The 22148-nt window shown below is 32.2% G+C and overlaps 1 protein-coding gene across 4 annotated transcripts; it reads left to right on the top strand.

Moving 5' to 3' along the window:
- The first annotated feature begins 834 nt into the window (after positions 1-834).
- LOC139512770 (uncharacterized) lies at positions 835-21626 on the top strand. 4 transcript variants are annotated; one of them, XM_071300671.1, is made up of 4 exons: positions 835-931; positions 3319-3474; positions 16052-16261; positions 19863-21626. In XM_071300671.1, exons 3-4 carry the CDS (start codon positions 16086-16088, stop codon positions 21265-21267), a joined length of 1581 nt encoding a protein of 526 aa, XP_071156772.1. In that variant the 5' UTR covers positions 835-931; positions 3319-3474; positions 16052-16085; the 3' UTR covers positions 21268-21626. The 4 variants fall into 4 exon arrangements, with proteins under 4 accessions (XP_071156772.1, XP_071156773.1, XP_071156771.1 ...); XM_071300672.1 differs by having other exon boundaries at positions 16003-16146; XM_071300670.1 differs by having other exon boundaries at positions 16003-16261.
- The last annotated feature ends 522 nt before the right edge of the window (positions 21627-22148 follow it).

Here is a 22148-nt window from a genome sequence, read left to right as displayed (position 1 = left end):
GAACATTTTTACGAAATTATTCCAAGAAAAAACTAAATTACAATAAGAATATTCAGAGTACTTCGACATGCCGCTGATTGATAATCATCATTTTATGAAGGCTTATCAAAGTGTCACTATTATCAGAATTCCTAGAAATGGACTTCTGCTAGTATCCAATCAAATGTTATATCGCACATATATTAAAGCACGGTGGTTGCTCAGTATTTATGTTGATTCGTAGTTTTCCTCTTATAGTTGATATGTTCCCCTCGGTTTTAGTTCCTAACTCGTTTTTCTCTCGCGTTAAGGAGTCAAGCCTATTGGAAAGCGGTTTCTACTGTTGCCTTAACTCATATAATCACACGAATGTACTATTCATGTGTGAGTTGTGGACCTATGGTTCAAAACAAAGTTGAATTTGAAAACCTGCTTTGTAACCGCGGAGAAAAGGTTCAGTTTAAATTGTCCATTTGAAATTTACTGTTTCCCTTAATACACATAACTTTTTCACATGAATATAGGATCCTGTTTATAATGTTCGCTGTATTACTTTGTTACAAAATTATTATGAATACTTACATTTTTTTTTTGAACTGTTGTTTATATATACCCCTGTTGGGGTCCTTATAAGAAAACAAAAGCTTGAAATTTGCAACTTAAAACTTGATTTGGCAGAAATGATGTCATTATATACACTCTTATTTAAATCGTACAATTTATATTAAGTGGTTAATTTAATTGTACAACAATTCAATGTGAAAAAAAACAAGATTTTAAACCGTTAAACCGTTACGAAGTAATTAACAAATTTAAAAAAAATAATAAATTAGTGTCTATTTTTCATTTCCATAATTCCATTCTACACAATCCATCGATCAGTATACACTGCCTAAGATTATACGTGTGCAATATTTGTACTTGACCTTCCCTTCTATCATATGTTCACAAGGTAAGGAAAACTTTTTACAATATTTTGCCAGGTAATATTGTTTACATTTTGTTGTATTTTCATATCTATAGATTGATTTCTGATAAGATGTTATGAGAAAGTCATTACTTGTGTTAAAGCTATTTCAAATTTCAGACAACTGAGTTTTGCAAATCAATTATTAAATTGTACATTCAAGATCAATAGCTCTAGTACATATTTGTTTACATTGTCAACCACTTGTTTTTAAAAACTATGTATATGTATGCGTTGTTAACATTATAAACATTAAACATATTTTAAGTAAAACATTCACATATATATATATACATTTGTATGTAATGATCAAAATAAAGAGAGCAATAAGATAAACTATGTTTGACGCCGTGACATGATAATATTGAAAGGTTATTGTCTAAATATTTTGAATCACTATCTGGATCTACATGGTTACAGAGTTTACAGTGTTTTATAAAAATTGGTTAATATTCAATGAAGCTACATGCCATTGGTTAACCTGGAACCCAGTTCGACTAGTATAGAGTGGAGAGTGACATAGGAGAAAAGTCCGACAATCTCAGTAGTATGATCTCATTATCTTGATTTATTGCCATTCTAAAAGTATTCGAATTTGCTCAATGTCTTTAGGACTGAAATATACAGATGGTAAAATAATAGAGATTTGGGTATATCACTAGCTCAGTCCAATATTTTAAATTTGAGACACAAAAGAGAAATCATCATGGGGCTTGGTACTCACTCCAGGAGTTTGTATGAATAAAATGTAAAAGAAGGCATCGGTACAATCTATGTTCCTTTGAGATGATATTCTAATTGGAACCTTACTAATTCAAACCATGACCCAGAGTAAACATTACATTATGTTATTTAAAAATTTTGAACAACTTTTTATCTATTTCCTGACATGCACCAAAATTATTCTGCATTCAACGATAACTCTTATAACATTATCTCCAAGTACACAGGACAGCAATATACACGGTGATAGCCTATGCCAATGCAAATGTAAATATCAATTCAAATTCTGAATAGGCGAATAAGAAAAGACATTATCATACTCCTTGGACCTTTTAACTACCAATTCTTCCTTACTTTTGTTTCATTTTTGAAGTTGACATGAAGTGGGATAAATCAAACAGGAAATCCATTTAATACACTTACATCTTCCATTGATGTACTCACGTAAACAAATCTAAAGTTTTTATTATGGAATTTAATGCATATTACCTTGATTATAGTCTAGATACTATGTTTTCATTATATAGAACAAACTTCTTGTCCGAGCTTCTAACATTAATCGGAACTATTTTAAAGGGCATACATGTGTTGATAAATGAAAAAAAAACTTTTTTAGTGTAATCGATAATTGTTTCCTATATTCACAACTTCAAACACGCGAAAAAAGAATTTGGTTTATCAAATTATCAAATTTTGAAGTTTACAAATTATTTATGGAGTGCGTGAGTGAAGGGTAAAATTTAATCTACTCATTAAGGAACTTTTTTAATCTACTCATTAAGGAACTTTTTTTCTTCATGAACATTATAATTTGCATTATTTTTATATCAGGCCAGTATTTACATGCAAAGGTAATACACTACATTCTTAAACTTTGTATTTGTTTTGGCTCTCTAACTATTTTGATCTGAGCGTCACTGATCCCAGGCATTGATTACCTTAGCCGTATCTGGCACTTTTTGTTTGGAATTTTGGGTCCTCAATGCTCTTCAACTTTGTATTTGTTTTGGCTTTCTAACTATGTTTATCTGAGCGTCACTGATGAGTCTTATGAAGACGAAGCGCGCTTCTGGCGTATCAAATTTTAAGCCTGATACCTTTGATAACTATTAAGTACGTTTTTCACTGTTTAATTCAGATTTAATTATTATTTTCCAGTTTTTTCAGCATTTTATTTTCCAAAAATAACACACTCTCTGCTCTTGAATTTACCGTAATTATTTTGGTAAACTATATTGTTAAATACTCAAAATTATTTGCAAACTAGACAAAATGAATTCGGGACAATTAAACAGTTCTACAAAATTAGCACCAAACATTTTTTTCTTCAAATTGCCCTCTTACTTAATCAACGGACTTTACGAATGTAACTTCATACAAACGTATATCAACGAACTGAGTCTTCGATAATAAGAACGACGTCCATGATATCATATAAAACCCTGATCTTATTTTTTTTAAACATCCGAACTGAAAAAGGCAAAGTAATTAATGAAGTCAGATTGTGTATTGAACAAATATACTGCGTTATCTAGTCCGTGAGTCAAAGCAAATACTTGTAAAATTTGAATTTAACGCAATGAATTAAAGATTAGGATACATACAAAAACAATTTGTATCAACACTTATTCTTTTCTTCTTAAACATAGATAAAGGAAATATGGGATGAACATCCGAGACATGTTATAGCAGATAATAAGGAAGATTGATAGATGGTCAACAGTGATGGACGAACTCTCATGTCGAACACAAAGTGGGTTCGTCGTGTATAGAAAGGAGCCTTTCATGTGCCTTGTTGACTGAAGGTATTAAAAAAATAATTAGACAAGTTGCTTTAATATCTAAAAAAAAAAAGCCGTACTCATCCATCTTGTATAAGTCTATGATATCGCTTTAAAGTTGTTCTAAAGCAGGAATATGGTACTATGGCAACTGGAATGTTCTTTAAATGCAGTAAACAACTTGAAATACCTTCCAGAAAAAAAATGAACATGAGTATATCTTATCCTGTATTCATCCAATATTACTGCTAAACTATTTCACATTATTGCATTGTTTTTATCTGTAAACCTTAAAACCACATCTCGCATATTATAATTCATAGAGTACACGAATATTAAGCCCTTTTTTAAAGATTTTTTAATAGACCCACCGGTTTAAGATGACAAAATTTTAAAAGAATTTACAAACTTTTATCAAAGACAAAGGGCACCAAGTAATTGTTATGGGAAGGTTGAATGAATTGCCAAATGGTTCGCCTTTGCATCTTTTCCTGTACATGTTGTATTTATATACTAGTATATATATAAATATATACTTATATTAAAACAAGTCTAAATTAAAAAAACTACGTTCAATCCTATGATTGCGTTGAATAAAAACCGCAATTTATATACGTGTGCATGTAAAACAAATTTCATTGTAGAAGGGTCTAAATACAAAAAAGTGAAAAAGTATATTTAAACAAAACGCATTTGACTAACAGGTCGAACAACTGATGTTCTTTAACCTTCCTGACTGCAAATGGCGATTGCCAAATAAAATTGATCACAAGATGTAACAAAATGGATCTTAATGTAAATCTAATACTAAACAGAAAACAATTAACTCGTGGCCACGATGTTATGCCACAAACATAAGGTGTCAATATTTTGTTTGTACACCAGATCCGGATTTCGACAATAAATGTCTCTTCAGTGATGTAAGAGATCTAAACGGTATTTGGAAGGCCATATATGTTATCCTCATTTTTAGATAGACTCTTGAATTTAAGAGTCAATATAGGATGAACGGATCATATAAACCGGAGGGAAAATATGATACAAGCCCAAACGAAAAAATATAAACAAGTCTAAATTGAAAACTACTTTCAATCCTATGATTGCGTTGGATAAAACCGCAATTTTTATACGTGTGCATGTAAAACAAATTTCGTTGTAGCAGGGTCTAAATACAGCACAAACAACATTTTTCAAAAGACCAAAAAAGTGAAAAAGTATATTTAAACAAAACGCATTTGACTAACAGGTCGAACAACTGATGTTCTTTAACCTTCCTGACTGCAAATGGCGATTGCCAAATAAAATTGATCACAAGATGTAACAAAATGGATCTTAATGTAAATTTAATACTAAACAGAAAACAATTAACTCGTGGCCACGATGTTATGCCACAAACATAAGGTGTCAATATTTTGTTTGTACACCAGATCCGGATTTCGACAATAAATGTCTCTTCAGTGATGTAAGAGATCTAAACGGTATTTGGAAGGCCATATATGTTATCCTCATTTTTAGATAGACTCTTGAATTTAAGAGTCAATATAGGATGAACGGATCATATAAACCGGAGGGAAAATATGATACAAGCCCAAACGAAAAAATATAAACAAGTCTAATTGAAAACTACTTTCAATCCTATGATTGCGTTGGATAAAACCGCAATTTTTATACGTGTGCATGTAAAACAAATTTCGTTGTAGCAGGGTCTAAATACAGCACAAACAACATTTTTCAAAAGACCAAAAAAGTGAAAAAGTATATTTAAACAAAACGCATTTGACTAACAGGTCGAACAACTGATGTTCTTTAACCCTGCTGACTGCCATTGGCGATTGCCAAATAAAATTGATCACTAGATGTAACAAAATGGATCTTAATGTAAATTTAATATTAAACAGAAAACAATTAACCAATGGCCACGATGTTATGCCACAAATATAATGTGTCAATATTTTGTTTGTACTCCAGATCCGGATTTCGACAATAAATGTCTCTTCACTGATGTTAGAGATCTAAACGGTATTTGAAAGGCCATAAATAATTTATCCTCATTTTTAGATAGACTCTTGAATTTTAAGAGTCAATATAGGATGAACGGATTATATAAACCGGAGGGAAAATATGATACAAGCCCAAACGAAAAAATATAAACAAGTCTAAATTGAAAACTACGTTCAATCCTATGATTGCGTTGGATTAAAAACCACAATTTTAATACGTGTGCATGTAAAACAAATTTCGTTGTAGAAAGGTCTAAATACAGCACAAACAACATTTTCCAAAAGACCAAAAAAGTGAAAAAGTATATTTAAACAAAACGCATTTGACTAACAGGTCGAACAACTGATGTTCTTTAACCCTGCTGACTGCCAATGGCGATTGCCAAATAAAATTAATCACAAGATGTAACAAAATGGATCTTAATGTAAATTTAATACTAAACAGAAAACAATTAACTCGTGGCCACGATGTTATGCCACAAACATAAGGTGTCAATATTTTGTTTGTACACCAGATCCGGATTTCGACAATAAATGTCTCTTCAGTGATGTAAGAGATCTAAACGGTATTTGGAAGGCCATATATGTTATCCTCATTTTTAGATAGACTCTTGAATTTAAGAGTCAATATAGGATGAACGGATCATATAAACCGGAGGGAAAATATGATACAAGCCCAAACGAAAAAATATAAACAAGTCTAAATTGAAAACTACTTTCAATCCTATGATTGCGTTGGATAAAACCGCAATTTTTATACGTGTGCATGTAAAACAAATTTCGTTGTAGCAGGGTCTAAATACAGCACAAACAACATTTTCCAAAAGACCAAAAAAGTGAAAAAGTATATTAAAACAAAACGCATTTGACTAACAGGTCGAACAACTGATGTTCTTTAACCCTGCTGACTGTCATTGGCGATTGCCAAATAAAATTGATCACGAGATGTAACAAAATGGATCTTAATGTAAATTTAATACTAAACAGAAAACAGTTAACTTGTAGCCACGATGTTATGCCACAAACATAAGGTGTCAATATTTTGTTTGTACACCAGATCCGGATTTCGACAATAAATGTCTCTTCAGTGATGTTAGAGATCTAAACGGTATTTGGAAGGCCATATATTTTATCCTCATTTTTAGACAGACTCTTGAATTTTAAGGGTCAATATAGGATGAACGGATCATATAAACCGGAGGGAAAATATAATACAAGCCCAAACGAAAAAATATAAACAAGTCTAAATTGAAAACTACGTTCAATCCTATGATTGCGTATATATATATATATATATTTCTCATATACTTATCATTGATATGATAGCCTTTGCGTATGTGTAATGAACGGAAGTACACTAGCCATAATTATTTCCCACCCGGGCTGATAACCCATATCAGAAGCATATCAGAAGCATCTCGTGCACAAAACTCATAGCAGTGCCTCTCGTGCAAGTTACTTCCGGTATTTTCGGTATAGTCTAGTCACTTATCCATTATGACGTCAACGTATTTAAGGGAACTTTTGTGATGTCCATTAATGGCGGACAAATAGCCATAAGGTGTATTGGATTCAGTGGCAAATCTGTTTGTACAGAACCAGCTGTTATTGAAAAAATAAAAAAGATGTATACATGGCTAAATCAAATGATATAGATTTTCAAAATGATTATAGTTTATCGTGGATTTACAGGATCTACAGGATCTATTTTACCATAAATATATATGGAGGTAGTGATGCTATTGTTGGACAATTATAATGCATCTTACGTTGGATGCATAATTAAATTCTTTGTAATGTTTTTATACGACTGCAAAATTTTTAATTTTTTGGTCGTATATTGCTATCACGATGGCGTCGTCGTCCTGCGTTGTCGTCGTCGTCCGAATACTTTTTCGCACTCTAACTTTAGTAAAAGTGAATAGAAATTAATGAAATTTAAACACAAGGTTTATGACCACATAAGGAAGGTTGGGATTGATTTTGGGAGTTTTGGTCCCAACATTTTAGGAATTAGGGGCCAAAAAGGGCCCAAATAAGCATTTTCTTGGTTTTCGCACTATAACTTTAGTTTAAATGAATAGAAATCTATGAAATTTTGACACAAGGTTTATGACCACATAAGGAAGGTTGGGATTGATTTTGGGAGTTTTGGTTCCAACAGTTTAGGAATTAAGGGCCAAAAAAGGGCCCAAATAAGCATTATTCCTTGTTTTCGCACAATAACTTTAGTATAAGTAAATAGAAATCAATGAATATTTTAACACAAGGTTTATGACCACAAAAGGAAGGTTGGGATTGATTTTGGGAGTTTTGGTTCCAACAGTTTAGGAATTAAGGGCCAAAAAAGGGCCCAAATAAGCATTATTCCTTGTTTTTGCACCATAACTTTAGTATAAGTAAATAGAAATCTATGAAATTTAAACACAAGGTTTATGACCATAAAAGGAAGGTTGGGTTTGATTTTGAGAGTTTTGGTCCTAACAGTTTAGGAAAAAGGGGCCCAAAAATTGAATAATTGGGGTTCTTTGATATGCCGAATCTAACTATGTATGTAGATTCTTAATTTTTGGTCGCGTTTTGAAATTGGTCTACATTAAGGTTCAAAGGGTCCAAAATTAAACTTAGTTTGATTTTAACAAAAATTGAATCCTTGGGGTTCTTTGATATGCTGAATTTAAAAATGTACTTAGATTTTTAATTATTGGCCTAGTTTTCAAGTTGGTCCAAATGGGGGTCCAAAATTAAACGTTGTTTGATTTCATCAAAAATTGAATAAATGGGTTCTTTGATATGCCAAATCTAACTGTGTATGTAGATTCTTAATTTTTGGTCCAGTTTTCAAATTGGTCTACATTAAGGACTAAAGGGTCCAAAATTTTTGATTTTAACAAAAATTAAATTCTTGGGCTTATTTGATATGCTTTATCTAAATATGTACTTTGATTTTTGATTATGGGCCCAGTTTTCAAGTTGGTCCAAATCAGGATTCCATATCAAGTATTGTGCAATAGCAAGAAATTTTCAATTGCACAGTATTGCACAATAGCAAGAAATATCTAATTGCACAATATTGTGCAATAGCAATTAATTTTCAATTGGAGTTATCTTTCTTTGTATAGAATAGTAGTTGATAATATATGTTGGAAATTTGCCAGACATGACTATGATGTCATTTTCTATTTTTATTTGCCAATAACTTTATGTAAATAACTTCATTGGAAATTTGCCAGTATAAAATGTTGCTGATGAAGCTTTTTTCCCTTATCTTATCAAAAATGTTTTTACAGTGGGAAAGCCAGTGACATTGAAGAGCTCCTTCCGGTGGTCACGCGGGAAAGGGGAGATAATCTAAAAATTTCGTGGTGGCGCTGTAACCAGCGTGTAAACAAAAACATAGCCTGTGCTTCAGACAATAAATTTATTAAAACAACTAAACATCCATCAGTATTTGAGGTTAATTTTTCATTAGAATAGATTTTGTCACACGACTGCCTAAATAGGTATTAAAATAAGTGCTGCGTTACTGAAATATGATAAATCAAAAGACGCCCTCCGTAGATTTCCAAAAAACCGCGGGTAATCCCCCTGTTTGCTAGGAACTGACACAAATGCATCCTAAAGCTTTTCATTGGTCGAGATATAAATAAATGTGACCCAGAAACATATGGGCACATGACTATGTATAGGATTCCCCGTCACTCTGAGTCTTGTTTACATAATAAATACTTCAACCGGAGGTCAAAATTCAACATTTTTCTAACGTTTTTGGAGTTACTTCGGCGCAAAATTAAGCCAATTATGTCATATTTAACAGTTTTTAACCACGAAACTGATTGAGACAATGAAGGGTGATGATGTTTCCAGGATTTTAAATATATTTTACTTAAAAATTATGATAGGTTGAAGCCTTCACACCGTCATTTGTTGATGTTTTTCATGTTGCTCAGACTGCTCAAACTCCTCGCAGTATTACATTTTCTGTAGTTATTTAATTATGCTGCGTGTTATGGTTGTGTGTAACAGATGTATGTAGTACATTGAAACTAGGTTAATATATGAACGAATTTGTCCATATAAATGACTTCAGTTGTCTGGAAGTACCCCCCTTTTTTTCCCAACTTTTCAAAAATTTCAGCAAGGGGTAAGTCAAAAGTTATTCTCTGGATAAAAATCCTACGCATGTGCAAAGTGTAAGCACTCAGTTAATCTTTGTTTTAAGCCATTTTTTGTAGGGTAATGGTTAGTCATTCTTTGATTCAGTAAAACTAAATATTAATCTGAAATCAACTTGTCTAAAAAAGTACCAATCAACAAATATTAATCTGATGCATCTATAATTTTCACTTGATTTTTAGTATTCGTTCTTGTTGTTTATATAAAAAAAAACTAAGCAAGTTGGAAGTTGACACTCACACATGTTTATAAATGTCTGTCCTGTCCTTATCATGCATATCAAGCAACATGGTGTACACTAACCATTCATGTTTGAGTGTGTCTGGACCGTGGGGCATGTTTAACTCTTGAGAACTTGAGTTCAACATTCAATAGGAATGCACAATGCCTAGTACATCCAATTCTTAATACATGTCAGAGCTATATGACCATTTAAAGCATTAACAAAATGCTGTATCACTTCTAAGGTCTACTTTGAAATTGGCATATGAAAGTCTCACTCTGATTTTGGGGATCCTGTTTTGTTGCATTGATATTAATGCTTGACCCACATTTTCATTTTACACCAATCTACAAGAAAACAAAGCTTGGACACAGGATCTATAGTTTAATCAGAATGATACCATTGCTATATCTGTGTGCTGATTTTTATGCAAAATAATACTTTTTCACACATTTTTCTCCATTCTCAAAAAGCACACAATTGCAATAATTTGCAAAATCATGTGATAACATATAGGAAAAGGGCACCAGGACATCTCATTCCTAATACTACACAAGGAGCAGGATCTACTTACTCTTCCAGAACACCTGATATCAATTGTATGTTGTGGGTTCAAGTTGCTCAGTTTTCTTTTTTCTAATTTGAATATTAGTTTATACTTTTCATCAAAAAAGTATGAAAAAAAGAGAGACTACTGAAAATGATTAATTTAGGTGCAGGCTTTACCACACTTCAGAAAAACAGTGAAAAGTTGTCATGATAGGCCATTTAAGAGACCTCAAGGATACCTCACATTATGTCTAGGAGAAATGAACGATTTTAAAACCTTTCTATTTCAGTCCTTCACACCTAATCAATCATTAAAGACCATCAAGTTTACTTTTTATATCTTTGATTTTTTTTATGTCTCAAATACTACAGTACATACATGTATATGCCTGATATCAGTGACGGATCCAGAACTTTTTCTAGGGGGCTGCTGACTGACTTAAGAGGGGCCGGCTCCAGTGATTCCCTATTTAATCAACTACAAAAGGGGACCCCTAATGAATATGCTAGCTTTGCATCTATGAATCTCAGGTTTTTCAATGACAATAAGTTTTATTGTATTGCAACAGCATTATTGTCTCATGTACATTTACCCCACGTTATCAATATAAAATGGTTGAGTGTTTCACATTGTATATTTAAAAATATAAAAATGTTTAGAAATAAACGTTTATTAAATGATAAATAAATACAGTCATAAAAATAATGTTAAAATGAAACATACGTATAAAATATTTTAAATAATTTAAGAGTATTATTGTTAAAAAGTTAAAAGTAAAATCAAGTCAAATAGTCCTCTGTCCCATACATGTAAATCCTCAAAATAGAAATCCTGCTCTTCTTATTCCTATTGTTATCTGAAAATATATAATATATGCAGATGATGTTATCAAATGAAAATAATTTCAAACTTTTCTACAGTTATATGAAATTATAATATATTTTAATTGTCTACAAATTTCTATGTGGTCCAAGAATGAGAAGGTTCACATTTAAATTGGAATTGAATGTTTTTTATTTGAATTTTACTAATGGAAAACTAATCAGATGTGAATAATTGCCAATGAGACAACTATCCCAAAATACTCATTTGGAGTGGATATATAGGCATTTGTTTGCTACATGAAAGCCTTTAAACATGAGAAAATCTCATAATGTATATACTATGATTGTTTTCAGATGTTTGTTATCATTTCATTTAAATTGAAATCCTTCTTATTTTAATCTTAAATAATCAAAAGGAGGTTTATATGATTCAACAAAAATAAAGAAATTATTTTAGAATTTTGATGTAAATAATTGATATATTTTTAATGACTTTATATTATATGTCAAAGAAGGAGGTGGGGGATGTTGCAGGGGTCCTAATCCCAAAATCCCGGGCTAAAAACATGATCTTCTGAGGTCCCAAATTTTAAAAATAAAATCACGAAAGAAAATCCTGAGCTTAAAAACACCCAATCCAAATGTCCCGAAAAAGTCCTGCCCTCCATCAAGAAAAGTTAATAATCATATACAGCAACACAAATTTTCTATTTATTTTTTCATTAACTTCAATATCTTAAATCCATCAACATAATAACATATCAATCTTTTTAATAGGTATATTAAATAATGTTTAAATTATCTTACATGTATCTGTTATTTAAAAGGTAACTTTTCATTCAATCATTCATATCTTAAATTCATCATACCAGTAATAGATATTAATTGTATCCACCACCAATAAAACCTGGCCACAACACCTAGCCAATACTGAATGTGGCAATAAAATTCAACAATAAATCACATAATTTGGTTTTTTTTTTGCATGGAAGGAGGGACAAAATTTATACTGTCCTATCGGTTAATATTTCATATACCTGAAATCTTTAAAAGATATTTTACATAGATATAGGAAGATGTGGTGTTAGTGCCAATGAGACAACTCTCCATCCAAATAACAGATTATAAAAGTAAACTATGGCCATTATAGGTCAATGTACGGCCTTCAACACGGAGCCTTGGCTCACACCGACCAACAAGCTAAAAAGGGCCCTAAAATTACTACTGTTAAACCATTCAAATGGGAAATGCCTATATGCACTATTCAGCAAAAATAATAGTACTGTTGTTCAGATAAACAAGGGTTTTTTAGACTTTTTGTCCATCATTTCTCTTTTCTCAATATATAAATTAGCACATCAATAGTTCAAATAATTATGACGTCTGGCTAGGATATTTTATAATTTTTTTCTGGGATGCGTAGGAAGGCGTCCCAGATAAAAAAAAATAGCCTTGTCAGACGTCATATTATTTTGACTAGCATTCTATTCCTTATTACAGTCAATTTTCTCTATTCTTTGTTCCTTTAGTCATAGTTCTCCATTTTTTTTTTACACTTTTAGCCATAGTTCCCAGTGGCGGATCAAGGGATAGGGTTCCGGGATTGGAATCTCCCCTTTTTATGGACAATCAATGCATTTAAAAGGGGACATTTAGTTGAACCCCCCTTTATCCTGGGTAGGGAACCCCTTTTCAAAATGGCTGTATCCACCCCTGGTTCCCTATTTTGTGAACCCTCACCCTGTACTATCTGTAAGAAATGATGGATAGAGGTTTAGGATAAAATTAAACTATACTTATGTAGTTGTTATATTTTTCCTATAATTTTATTTTGTTTGTTTATGTTTTTTGTCACACACTTTTTGGGCACAAATAATAATATAAAACCATTTAATAACCTTTATACTATTCGAGACAACCAAACAAATCAGCACAAATGCTTAACACAACCGTAATAATTTAATTAAAATTATAAATGCTATCATTGACATGTCAAAATTCAAGTTTTATAGTAGTCTCAGTTTTAATCAAAATTGTCTCGGGCTGAGAAAGGGGCGTTTATTTCGTGTGGTCTGGGGAATTTAATGGATTTCAGCATCCTTAAAGAGCACTTTATTTTACATTTTAATATTTTATGATGTATTTAAAAGAGTAGTTATTGTTGCAAACTCTATTAGAAATTTGAATTGATATCAGTTTTGGAAAAAGGGAAACGGGGATGTGAAAAAAAGGGGGGAGGGGGGGTTAAATTTTTCTCATTTCAGATTTCATAAATAAAAAGAAAATTTCTTCAAACATTTTTTTGAGAGGATTAATATTCAACAGCATAGTGAATTGCTCAAAGGCAAAAAAAAACTTTTAAGTTCATTAGACCACATTCATTCTGTGTCAGAAACCTATGCTGTGTCAACTATTTAATTTTAGATTTAAAAAGTTTGAAGAAGAAATCTTTAATTGATTTGTAAAATCTTGACATTTGTTTTGTGTTAAAAAAAAACCCATGTAATGTCAAAAATTTGATCACAATCCAAATTCAGAGCTGTATCACGCTTGAATGTTTTGTCCATACTTGCCCCAACTGTTCACGGTTCGACCTCTGCGGTCGTATAAAGCTGCGCCCTGCGGAGCACCTGTTTTTTTACTGTTTTAGTTATTTCTTTTGTTTATTTGCCTTTCGTGAAACAATTGTCGGAAGTATATGATAAAGAGATTAATACATGGCATTTTCTATATCGTCCTGGGGATGATACCCGGGCCGATGTGGAAAAGGCCATGTATTAATCTCTATATATTTACACCTTTGAGATATGATTACAGAAATAGTTTTGTTTTGTTCATTAGCTTATATTTTGATTGATATGCATTGTCCTCGTAAATTCTCACAATTTTCTATAGATATCTCCTAAGTACTTTTTAATTATGTCAGGTGTTTAATATCTTAAACTAAAGGACAGGAAATAAAAACAACAGTAAGAAAACCAACGTGGGTCTTTGTTCTTTTGGTCATGCATGCACAAAAAGTCGCAAAGGCGAGACATTAAGCCATCCAACAATCCCTCAGCTCGTTTTCTGGTTGTTCGTGTTTTCGTGGCAACATCTAAGTTCTGTATGATCAAAAATTGAAACAATTGCATTAGTAAATTGGATTAATATAAGTAAACAGCTTGTTTCCAGATCTTATTAACAAATCAATTAATACCAAATTGTGAAAATGATTTTACTTGAATTTAATTTCCAAGTATGTTTACACTGGAACAATGGAATCGAAGGTACGGTCTGTATACAATTAAAAATTATCTTGGACAGATGTTTTTTTTATAATCCAAATAACGCCCCTCTCAGTTTTTCTATATTTGACTAAGGATTTGTATACTTTCGGGTTTTTCTTCTATATTTGATTTGTATATAAATACTATAATAATTTCCAAATATGTTTACACTGGAACAATGGAATCGAAGGTACGGTCTGTATACAATTAAAAATTATCTTGGACAGATGTTTTTTTTATAATCCAATAACGCCCCTCTCAGTTTTTCTATATTTGACTAAGGATTTGTATACTTTCGGGTTTTTCTTCTTTATTTGATTGGTATATAAATACTATAAAAATTTGATGCTAAATAAATGAAACGATATAGATAAATAAAAAATGACAAATTTACAACAATTCAAACTATAAAAAATACGTTATGGTTTATGAACAAAACAATTAAGTAAAAACATAAAAAAGATATAGCAGAAAACGACAACCACTTACTTACATTTCCCCGACTTAGGACAAGCACATGCAGAATATGGCGGGGTTAAACATTTTTGTTGACGCCAAACAGTACAAACTATATATTTCAGTATAAAAGGGCTAATTCATCATATCGATAAAAAACAACAAAAAATCTTACAAAAAATGAAACATATCTGTGTACATTTCATAAAAGATACAGACCCCCAAAATGACAAATTTATAACAATTCAAACTATAAAAGTTACATTATGATTTATGAACAAAATAATTAAGTAAAAACAAAAAGAGATACAGCAAAAAACGACAACCGCTGACCTACCTTTTCCCGACTTAAGACAAGCACGTGCAGAAGATGGCGGGGTTAAACATTTTGTTGACGCCAAACAGTACAAACTATAAAAATCAGTATAAAAGGGCTAACTCATCATATTGACAAAAAGCAACAAAAAATCTTACAAAAAATGAAACATACCTGTTTACATTTCAACAAAGATATAGATCAAGTTATCAGAATCCAAACTTAATCCTTATTATTTGAGACACATCTGAATGCAATGATGACAAGAAATACTGGTTTTACTCTATTTGAATTTTCATTACCGCTGACTTGACCCCCAGTATCTATGAGTTTGACTATCCCTCTGGTATATTTGGTCCCTCTTTCAAATACACCACATTGTCATATATCCCATGCACAATATACATAAATAAAAATTGAAAATCAACCTCATTGTTATTTAATATAAAAATTCATCTTTTAAGATTGATTTTATAGCTCAACTGTATGTCAATATCCTAGGAGCAAAGCTAAACGGTTCGTTAATGAGAAATTGAAAAATAGTAATTTTGAAGTCTTTTAAATTAGACCATTCTTGGCAGAGTTTTTTTACAAGTTATGTTCCCAAATTACTGTACAGTAGTCCCAGGGATGTGATGTCTTAAGCATCTCACATATTTTGTCAGTTAATTGACAGATTTTTGCTGTTATTTCTATATTTCTGACTTTATATGTTTGTAAATTAATCATAATTTTCAGAACAAGTGACAGGTATATCAATTAACAGATTCTTTCCTAAAAATTACAGATACATACAACAAGTTGTAAAAGACGACACTAAAATGAGTAGATTGTCATTTTCTAAAGTACAGTTTTCCTTAACCAATGAACAGGAGGATGAGGGTGCAAAAGAGATTGCTGATTTTGACAATGACCAATTAAGAGAAAGCAACGACCCCAACAACAGCATCAAGAGTGAGGATAATGATGTTGAAAAAGGAACCAACGTGAATAGGAGGTAAAGTAAACAAGTAAACGTTTTAGAAAAGTTGTTGTATGCATATATAAAATGTATCAGGTAATACTGAATGAGAAGTAGTTTTCTAATTCTTAATCCATTTATAATTAACCCATCGGTTGATTTTATTATTTAAACTCTTCATTTGGATTATTGTTTTCAGTTCTTTAATCTTAATTATTCAACGTAAAGTCGAATTTTCTTGCTTTCCTCTAAATTGGCTATAAAGGCGTCACACATACGGCAATTATACTTGATCACGGCCGAAGACGACAGATAAACAGATTTACAACTATTTTCTTTCCAGATCATTATTGAGTTTGTCTACACATAGTTTTATATTCTAAAAACGGATTCAATACCAAATCCGCCAGGTAGATTTTTTTGCACTTTCAAAATTTAAATAGAGAAATCATTGAACGATTATACACTAGTAAGCAAAACACTTGTATATTGCTATTTAAAGACAATAGTAGTATACTGCTGTTCAAAATTATTAAATAGATAGAGAAAAAAATCAGGGTTACAAACTAAAACTGAGGGAAACGTATAAGAGAACTACGACACAACAGAGACATAACACCGAAATGTAACACACACAGAAACGAACTGTAATGTAACAATGGCCATTTTTCCTGACTTGGTACAGTGCATTTTATGAAAAAATGGTGGGTTGAACCTGGTTTTGTGGCATGCCAAACCTCCCGCTTTAATGGCAGTGTTAATTATAACATTAAAATGACAACATTACACGACATGGTTACAATAAATAAACAGATAAATGGGAGAAAATATAGGACAGAGAAACAAACGAATAATAGCCATCAAAAGGTAACAGGTTAAAAAATATTTTTATACGCGAGACGCGCGCTACGTCCATACAAAACTATCATCAGATGTAAAAATTTTGAAAGACATAACAACTACAAAGTTGAAGAACGCCGAGGACCAAAATTTCAAAAAGTTGTGACGCCAGGGTTATCCGTCTGGGACAAAAACATCATTATTATCAAGAATAATACATAGTTTTGCAAACAGTAAATTTTATAAAATGACTATATAATAGATATACATGATTAAACTGTAGTGGTGACTAGCTATAAAATAAAAACGAATACATTACAAAATCACAACCCTGTTAGCCATAGTCAATGCAATGCCCAAAGTGACGTCACATCGCTATACCACTGACTGCCGACTTAAAAAGAACTAGGGGGTCACCAACGATTTCTCATCACCAACGAACGACGGTTATTCGGAGTATAATATAGAAACACACCTTGTCTTTTGATGCACGTAATTGATCATTACAAAACCATTTAGTTTGCGGTATTTTAACATGAATAAAGGTAACAGTAGTATACCGCTGTTCAAAATTCATCAATCGATAGAGAAAAAAAAAACCAAATCCGGGTTACAAACTGAAACTGAGGAAAATAGTTATCAAAGGTACCAGGATTATAATTTAGTACGCCAGACACGCGATTCGTCTCGTAAGACTCATCAGTGACGCTCATATTAAAAGAGGGACGAAAGATACCAAAGGGACAGTCAAACTCATAAATCCAAAACAAACTGACAACGCCATGGCTAAAAATGAAAAAGACAAACAGAAAAACAATAGTACACACGACACAACATAGAAAACTAAAGAATAAACAACACGAACCCCACCAAAAACTAGGGGTGATCTCAGGTGCTCTGGAAGGGTAAGCAGATCCTGCTCCACATGTGGCACCCGTCGTGTTGTAAAATATTTATAAAGCCAAACAAGTACAAAGTTGAAGAGCATATTGTTAAAATTTAAAGTTAAAATATTGTTATTCTTAGGTCTCGCAAAGTAAACACATCAACTATAAGAAGAGAACTACTACACAACAGAAACACAACATTAAAATGTAAAACACACAGAAACGAACTATAAGAACAATGGCCATTTTCCTGACTTGGTAGAGTCTATTCAAAATTGGCGGGTTTAACCCGGTTTTGTGGCATGCCAAACCTCCTGCTTTTATAGCAATGTTAAATATAACATGAAAATTACGACATTACATGACAGGCCTACAATACAAATAGAATGGAGAACATATAGGACAGAGAAACACACGAATAATAGCTAACAAAAAGTATCAGATTTAAAACTTAATACGCCAGACGCGCGTTTCGTCCACACAAGACTAACCAGTGACGCTCAGATGAAAAAAGTTCGAAAGCCAAAACAAGTACAAAGTTGAAGAGCATTGAGGACCAAAAGTCCTTATTAATTAGAATAATTCATACTTTTACAGACAGTAAAATTTTATAATAGTTATCAAAGGTACCAGAATTATAATTTAGTACGCCAGACGCGCGTTTCGTCTACATAAGGCTCATCAGTGACGCTCAGATCAAAATATTTATAAAGCCAAACTTGTACAAAGTTGAAGAGCATTGAGGATCCAAAATTCCAAAAAGGTGTGCCAAATACAGCTAAGGTAATCTATGCCTTGGATAAGAAAATTCTTAGTTTTTCGAAAAATTCAAAGTTTTGTAAACAGGAAATTTATAAAAATGACCACATTATTGATATTCATGTCAACACCGAAGTGTTGACTACTGGGCTGGTGATACCCTCGGGGACGAAACGTCCACCAGCACTGGCATCGACCCAGTGGTGTAAATAGTTATCAAAGGTACCAGGATTATAATTTAGTACGCCAGACGCGCGTTTCGTCTACATAAGACACATCAGTGACTCATCATAAAATGACTATATAATAGATATACATGATAAAACTGAAGTGGTGACTAACTACAGAATAAAAACGAATACATTACATAAAACAACCTAAACCAGCATATAAAAATTCACTGCAGAGTTAGCCAAAGCCACTAAAGCCACCAAAACCACCAACGCACAAAGTGACGTCACACTTGAATTTATAAAAACATTTGAAAACAGGAAACAAAATATTGTTATTCTTAGGTCTCGCAATTAAGGGTGAATTTAAAAACACAACACATGCGTTGCTTTTTATCCAAAACGGCTGATCTATCGTTTAGGAAACAGTTATATATTCCTCTTGAATCAGTTAGAATTGTTTCTAGACTTCTGACACCTTTAGAATAATTTCTGACATAACTTGTTTTTATCTTGCACAGTGTTGGACTTTTCTTCACTTGAATGGAATATTAATTTCGGGTCATCAATACTTTTCAACTTCGTACTTTATTTTGCCTTAGAAGGTCTCCTATTCAAGCACCATTGTTGGGTCTTTTGAAAACTACGACAGAAAAACAAAAAGGTGTATATATTATATCTGATTATTGAACAGGACATTTTTTCATATGAAATCATAGCAAATATATGTTGATAGGTTTAAACTTTAAACCCATGTTTTATCAAATATACAGATAAAATATACATGGGTTTAGCTACCATATGAAAGCGTGCAAAAGAAACAAAACGCACAAATGGATTTTTGAAGATTTCATATAACAGTAATGGGCGCAATTCGATGCACCGCAAAGCACAGAAAAACAAATGAATATCTGAAAAATTAAGCCTTAACACGTTAGGGAATTATTGTTTGGTTTTGTTTATTCCTAGTTGTCATTGTAGCGATGAACAAGAAATTGAAAAAATGGATCAGACGTTTAACCTACCTTCAGATTTTTTGCAAAGATCTCCATCAGCTAGTACGATTCGGAAAATGACTATGCAAAAAGATTTTAATAAGGAAAAGCGCATTAGGGGATACCACACACAAGCTAGTGCTCCCGTTAGAGCAGACCCCGATTTAAACAATAGTGCTGACATCAACATTTTTGAAAAGGATGGTTTATCATTAACACTTTGTAACAAAAATGACGAAACAGATGCTAACCTGAAGCCGTTGTCTTTAAAACAGCATGTTGTAGATATCTCAGAGGAAGAATTTTTTGATGCGGTTGAATCGTTAGATGGTGGTGGTCATAATGAGGAAAAGGATGAAAACAAACCAATTTCAGAAGCTCATGTCGCAAATGAAAGTCTTTGTATGGAATGTGTAAAGCCGTTACAAGTCAATTCAAAGAAAGATGTACAAGCAGGAGATCACATAGCATATCCTGGAAGAATATATGATCACCATGCAATTGTTGTAGATGTGTACCCTTATACAGCGACAGATGATGAAATTGAAATAGAAATTGTACATGCTACAAACACTGCTGCTAAAGCCACTTTCGCTAGTTTTCAGCCTTTCGGTAACAAAGCGAGACTAAAGAAAGTAAAAGTAAGGGTGAATTTTAAAGACAAGAAAGTGGTGGTTTACAAATATAGCCGTAAGATTGGAATATTTCTTCCACACATAATTGTGGAAAGAGCCAAATCAGAAGCAAATGCAGATTTGAAGGGAGGAAAAGGAGAATTTAAATATAACTTGTTCAAAAATAATTGCGAGCATTTTGCAACATGGTGTGTTACGGGTAGAAAACGAAGTCTCCAGGAACGTAAATTTAGTATGGTATTCTGGATGTTCCTTCGTTCTGGGTTTCAAGGAATAAGTGACGAAAATGAAAGGAACGAAAAAGAATATGAACATGGAATGCTTTGTTTCTCTTGTTATAAAAGAAACAAGAGATTGTTAGGCGTTGAAAAAAGACAAATTTTTCAAAAGAGTGATGTCAAAATTGGCGATATCATTACGTACAGCTATTATAATTTATGGCATAACGCTGTAGTTCTTGATGTTAATGGAATTGAAGATCATTACACAACATGTGATATAGCACATTATGCTTATTGTGGTCCATTTAAGCATCACACAATCGTAAAAGAAAAACTACTTATTCCTTTTGATGGATCAATCAAAGTTATTATTTATCCAAGTAACTTCAATACATATACCGCACAGGAGGTAGTGAAAAGAGCTGAAGAAAGACTTAATGAACAAGAATTTGCTTACTTTTCAAATGACTCAAGCCAGTTTGCTCGCTGGTGTAAATTTAAGCTTTACAAAAAAGGTTATTTTCTTTACGATTAACTAATAATTTGTATTGTTCTGATACACTGATGTCGATTAAAACGGCGGTCATGTTGGCAGATTCATTTTGTAGAAAACAGACGGGACATAAAACCATATTTCCTGTAGATTGTTTATAGTTGAGTTTTTTTGACGTATTCATGTCAATTGTCTTTGTTCTCATTTTCAGTGACTACATTTAGTAACAGATATGTCTTAATAAGTTACGGATTTTTATAAAAAGTTGTCTGTGAGGGCAATTTGATTAGTCCTTCACTGAAACTTCTAGCCAGGATTTGTTTATAACAGAATCGTGTTGAAATCTGACATGTCTCATTGAAGGATTGAAAATGTCATCAAATATACCAGGTATATAATTTGAACGCCAGCCGTGCGTTTCGTCTACATTGGAATCAACATTGGCGCGTGAATAAATAGTGAGAGACAAAAAAAATCAAATGCGAAACATCCATCAACAGTTGCAACTATCTCAATAGTTTTGGTTCGAATACACTAGTGCAACACGTCAACACGAACAGTTGGTTCACGTACCAGCGAGTAACGCATTACATTAAGTTCATCTATCATTCAGTTAAAATAATCTATATCCCTTACATTTGTAATTAGGTCGTCTAAATTTAGGATTGAAATATATATGGTATGCTGGTTCGTGACACTGACCAAATTTTCATGTTTATTTATTCATATAGGTTCGATTGTATAAATGCGGATATGACAGAAATATTTTGCCTTGTCGATCTCATTATAATGTTCAGTGATTCAAGCTATTTATAAGTTTTTCTTTATCTTCTTCAGTATTACTATTATATGTATTTTACCGTATCGCATATAAAATACATAAATATAAGAGAACGTAGGATGATTTCAAATAAGACAACTAT

This window comes from Mytilus edulis, chromosome 2, assembly GCF_963676685.1.
Source record: "Mytilus edulis chromosome 2, xbMytEdul2.2, whole genome shotgun sequence".
In the NCBI taxonomy this organism is placed as follows: Eukaryota; Metazoa; Mollusca; class Bivalvia; order Mytilida; family Mytilidae; genus Mytilus; species Mytilus edulis.
Note: the sequence above shows the minus strand (reverse complement) of the source record. Positions and strands in the feature narration are given on the sequence as shown.

What these genes read in the sequence shown, in the direction of transcription:
- LOC139512770 (XM_071300671.1), top strand. Translation starts at nt 16,086, where the DNA reads ATGAGTAGATTGTCATTTTCTAAAGTACAGTTTTCCTTAACCAATGAA. An exon ending in GGAACCAACGTGAATAGGAG is followed by an intron (nt 16,262 to 19,862) that starts GTAAAGTAAACA and finishes TTGTCATTGTAG; the next exon opens with CGATGAACAAGAAATTGAAA.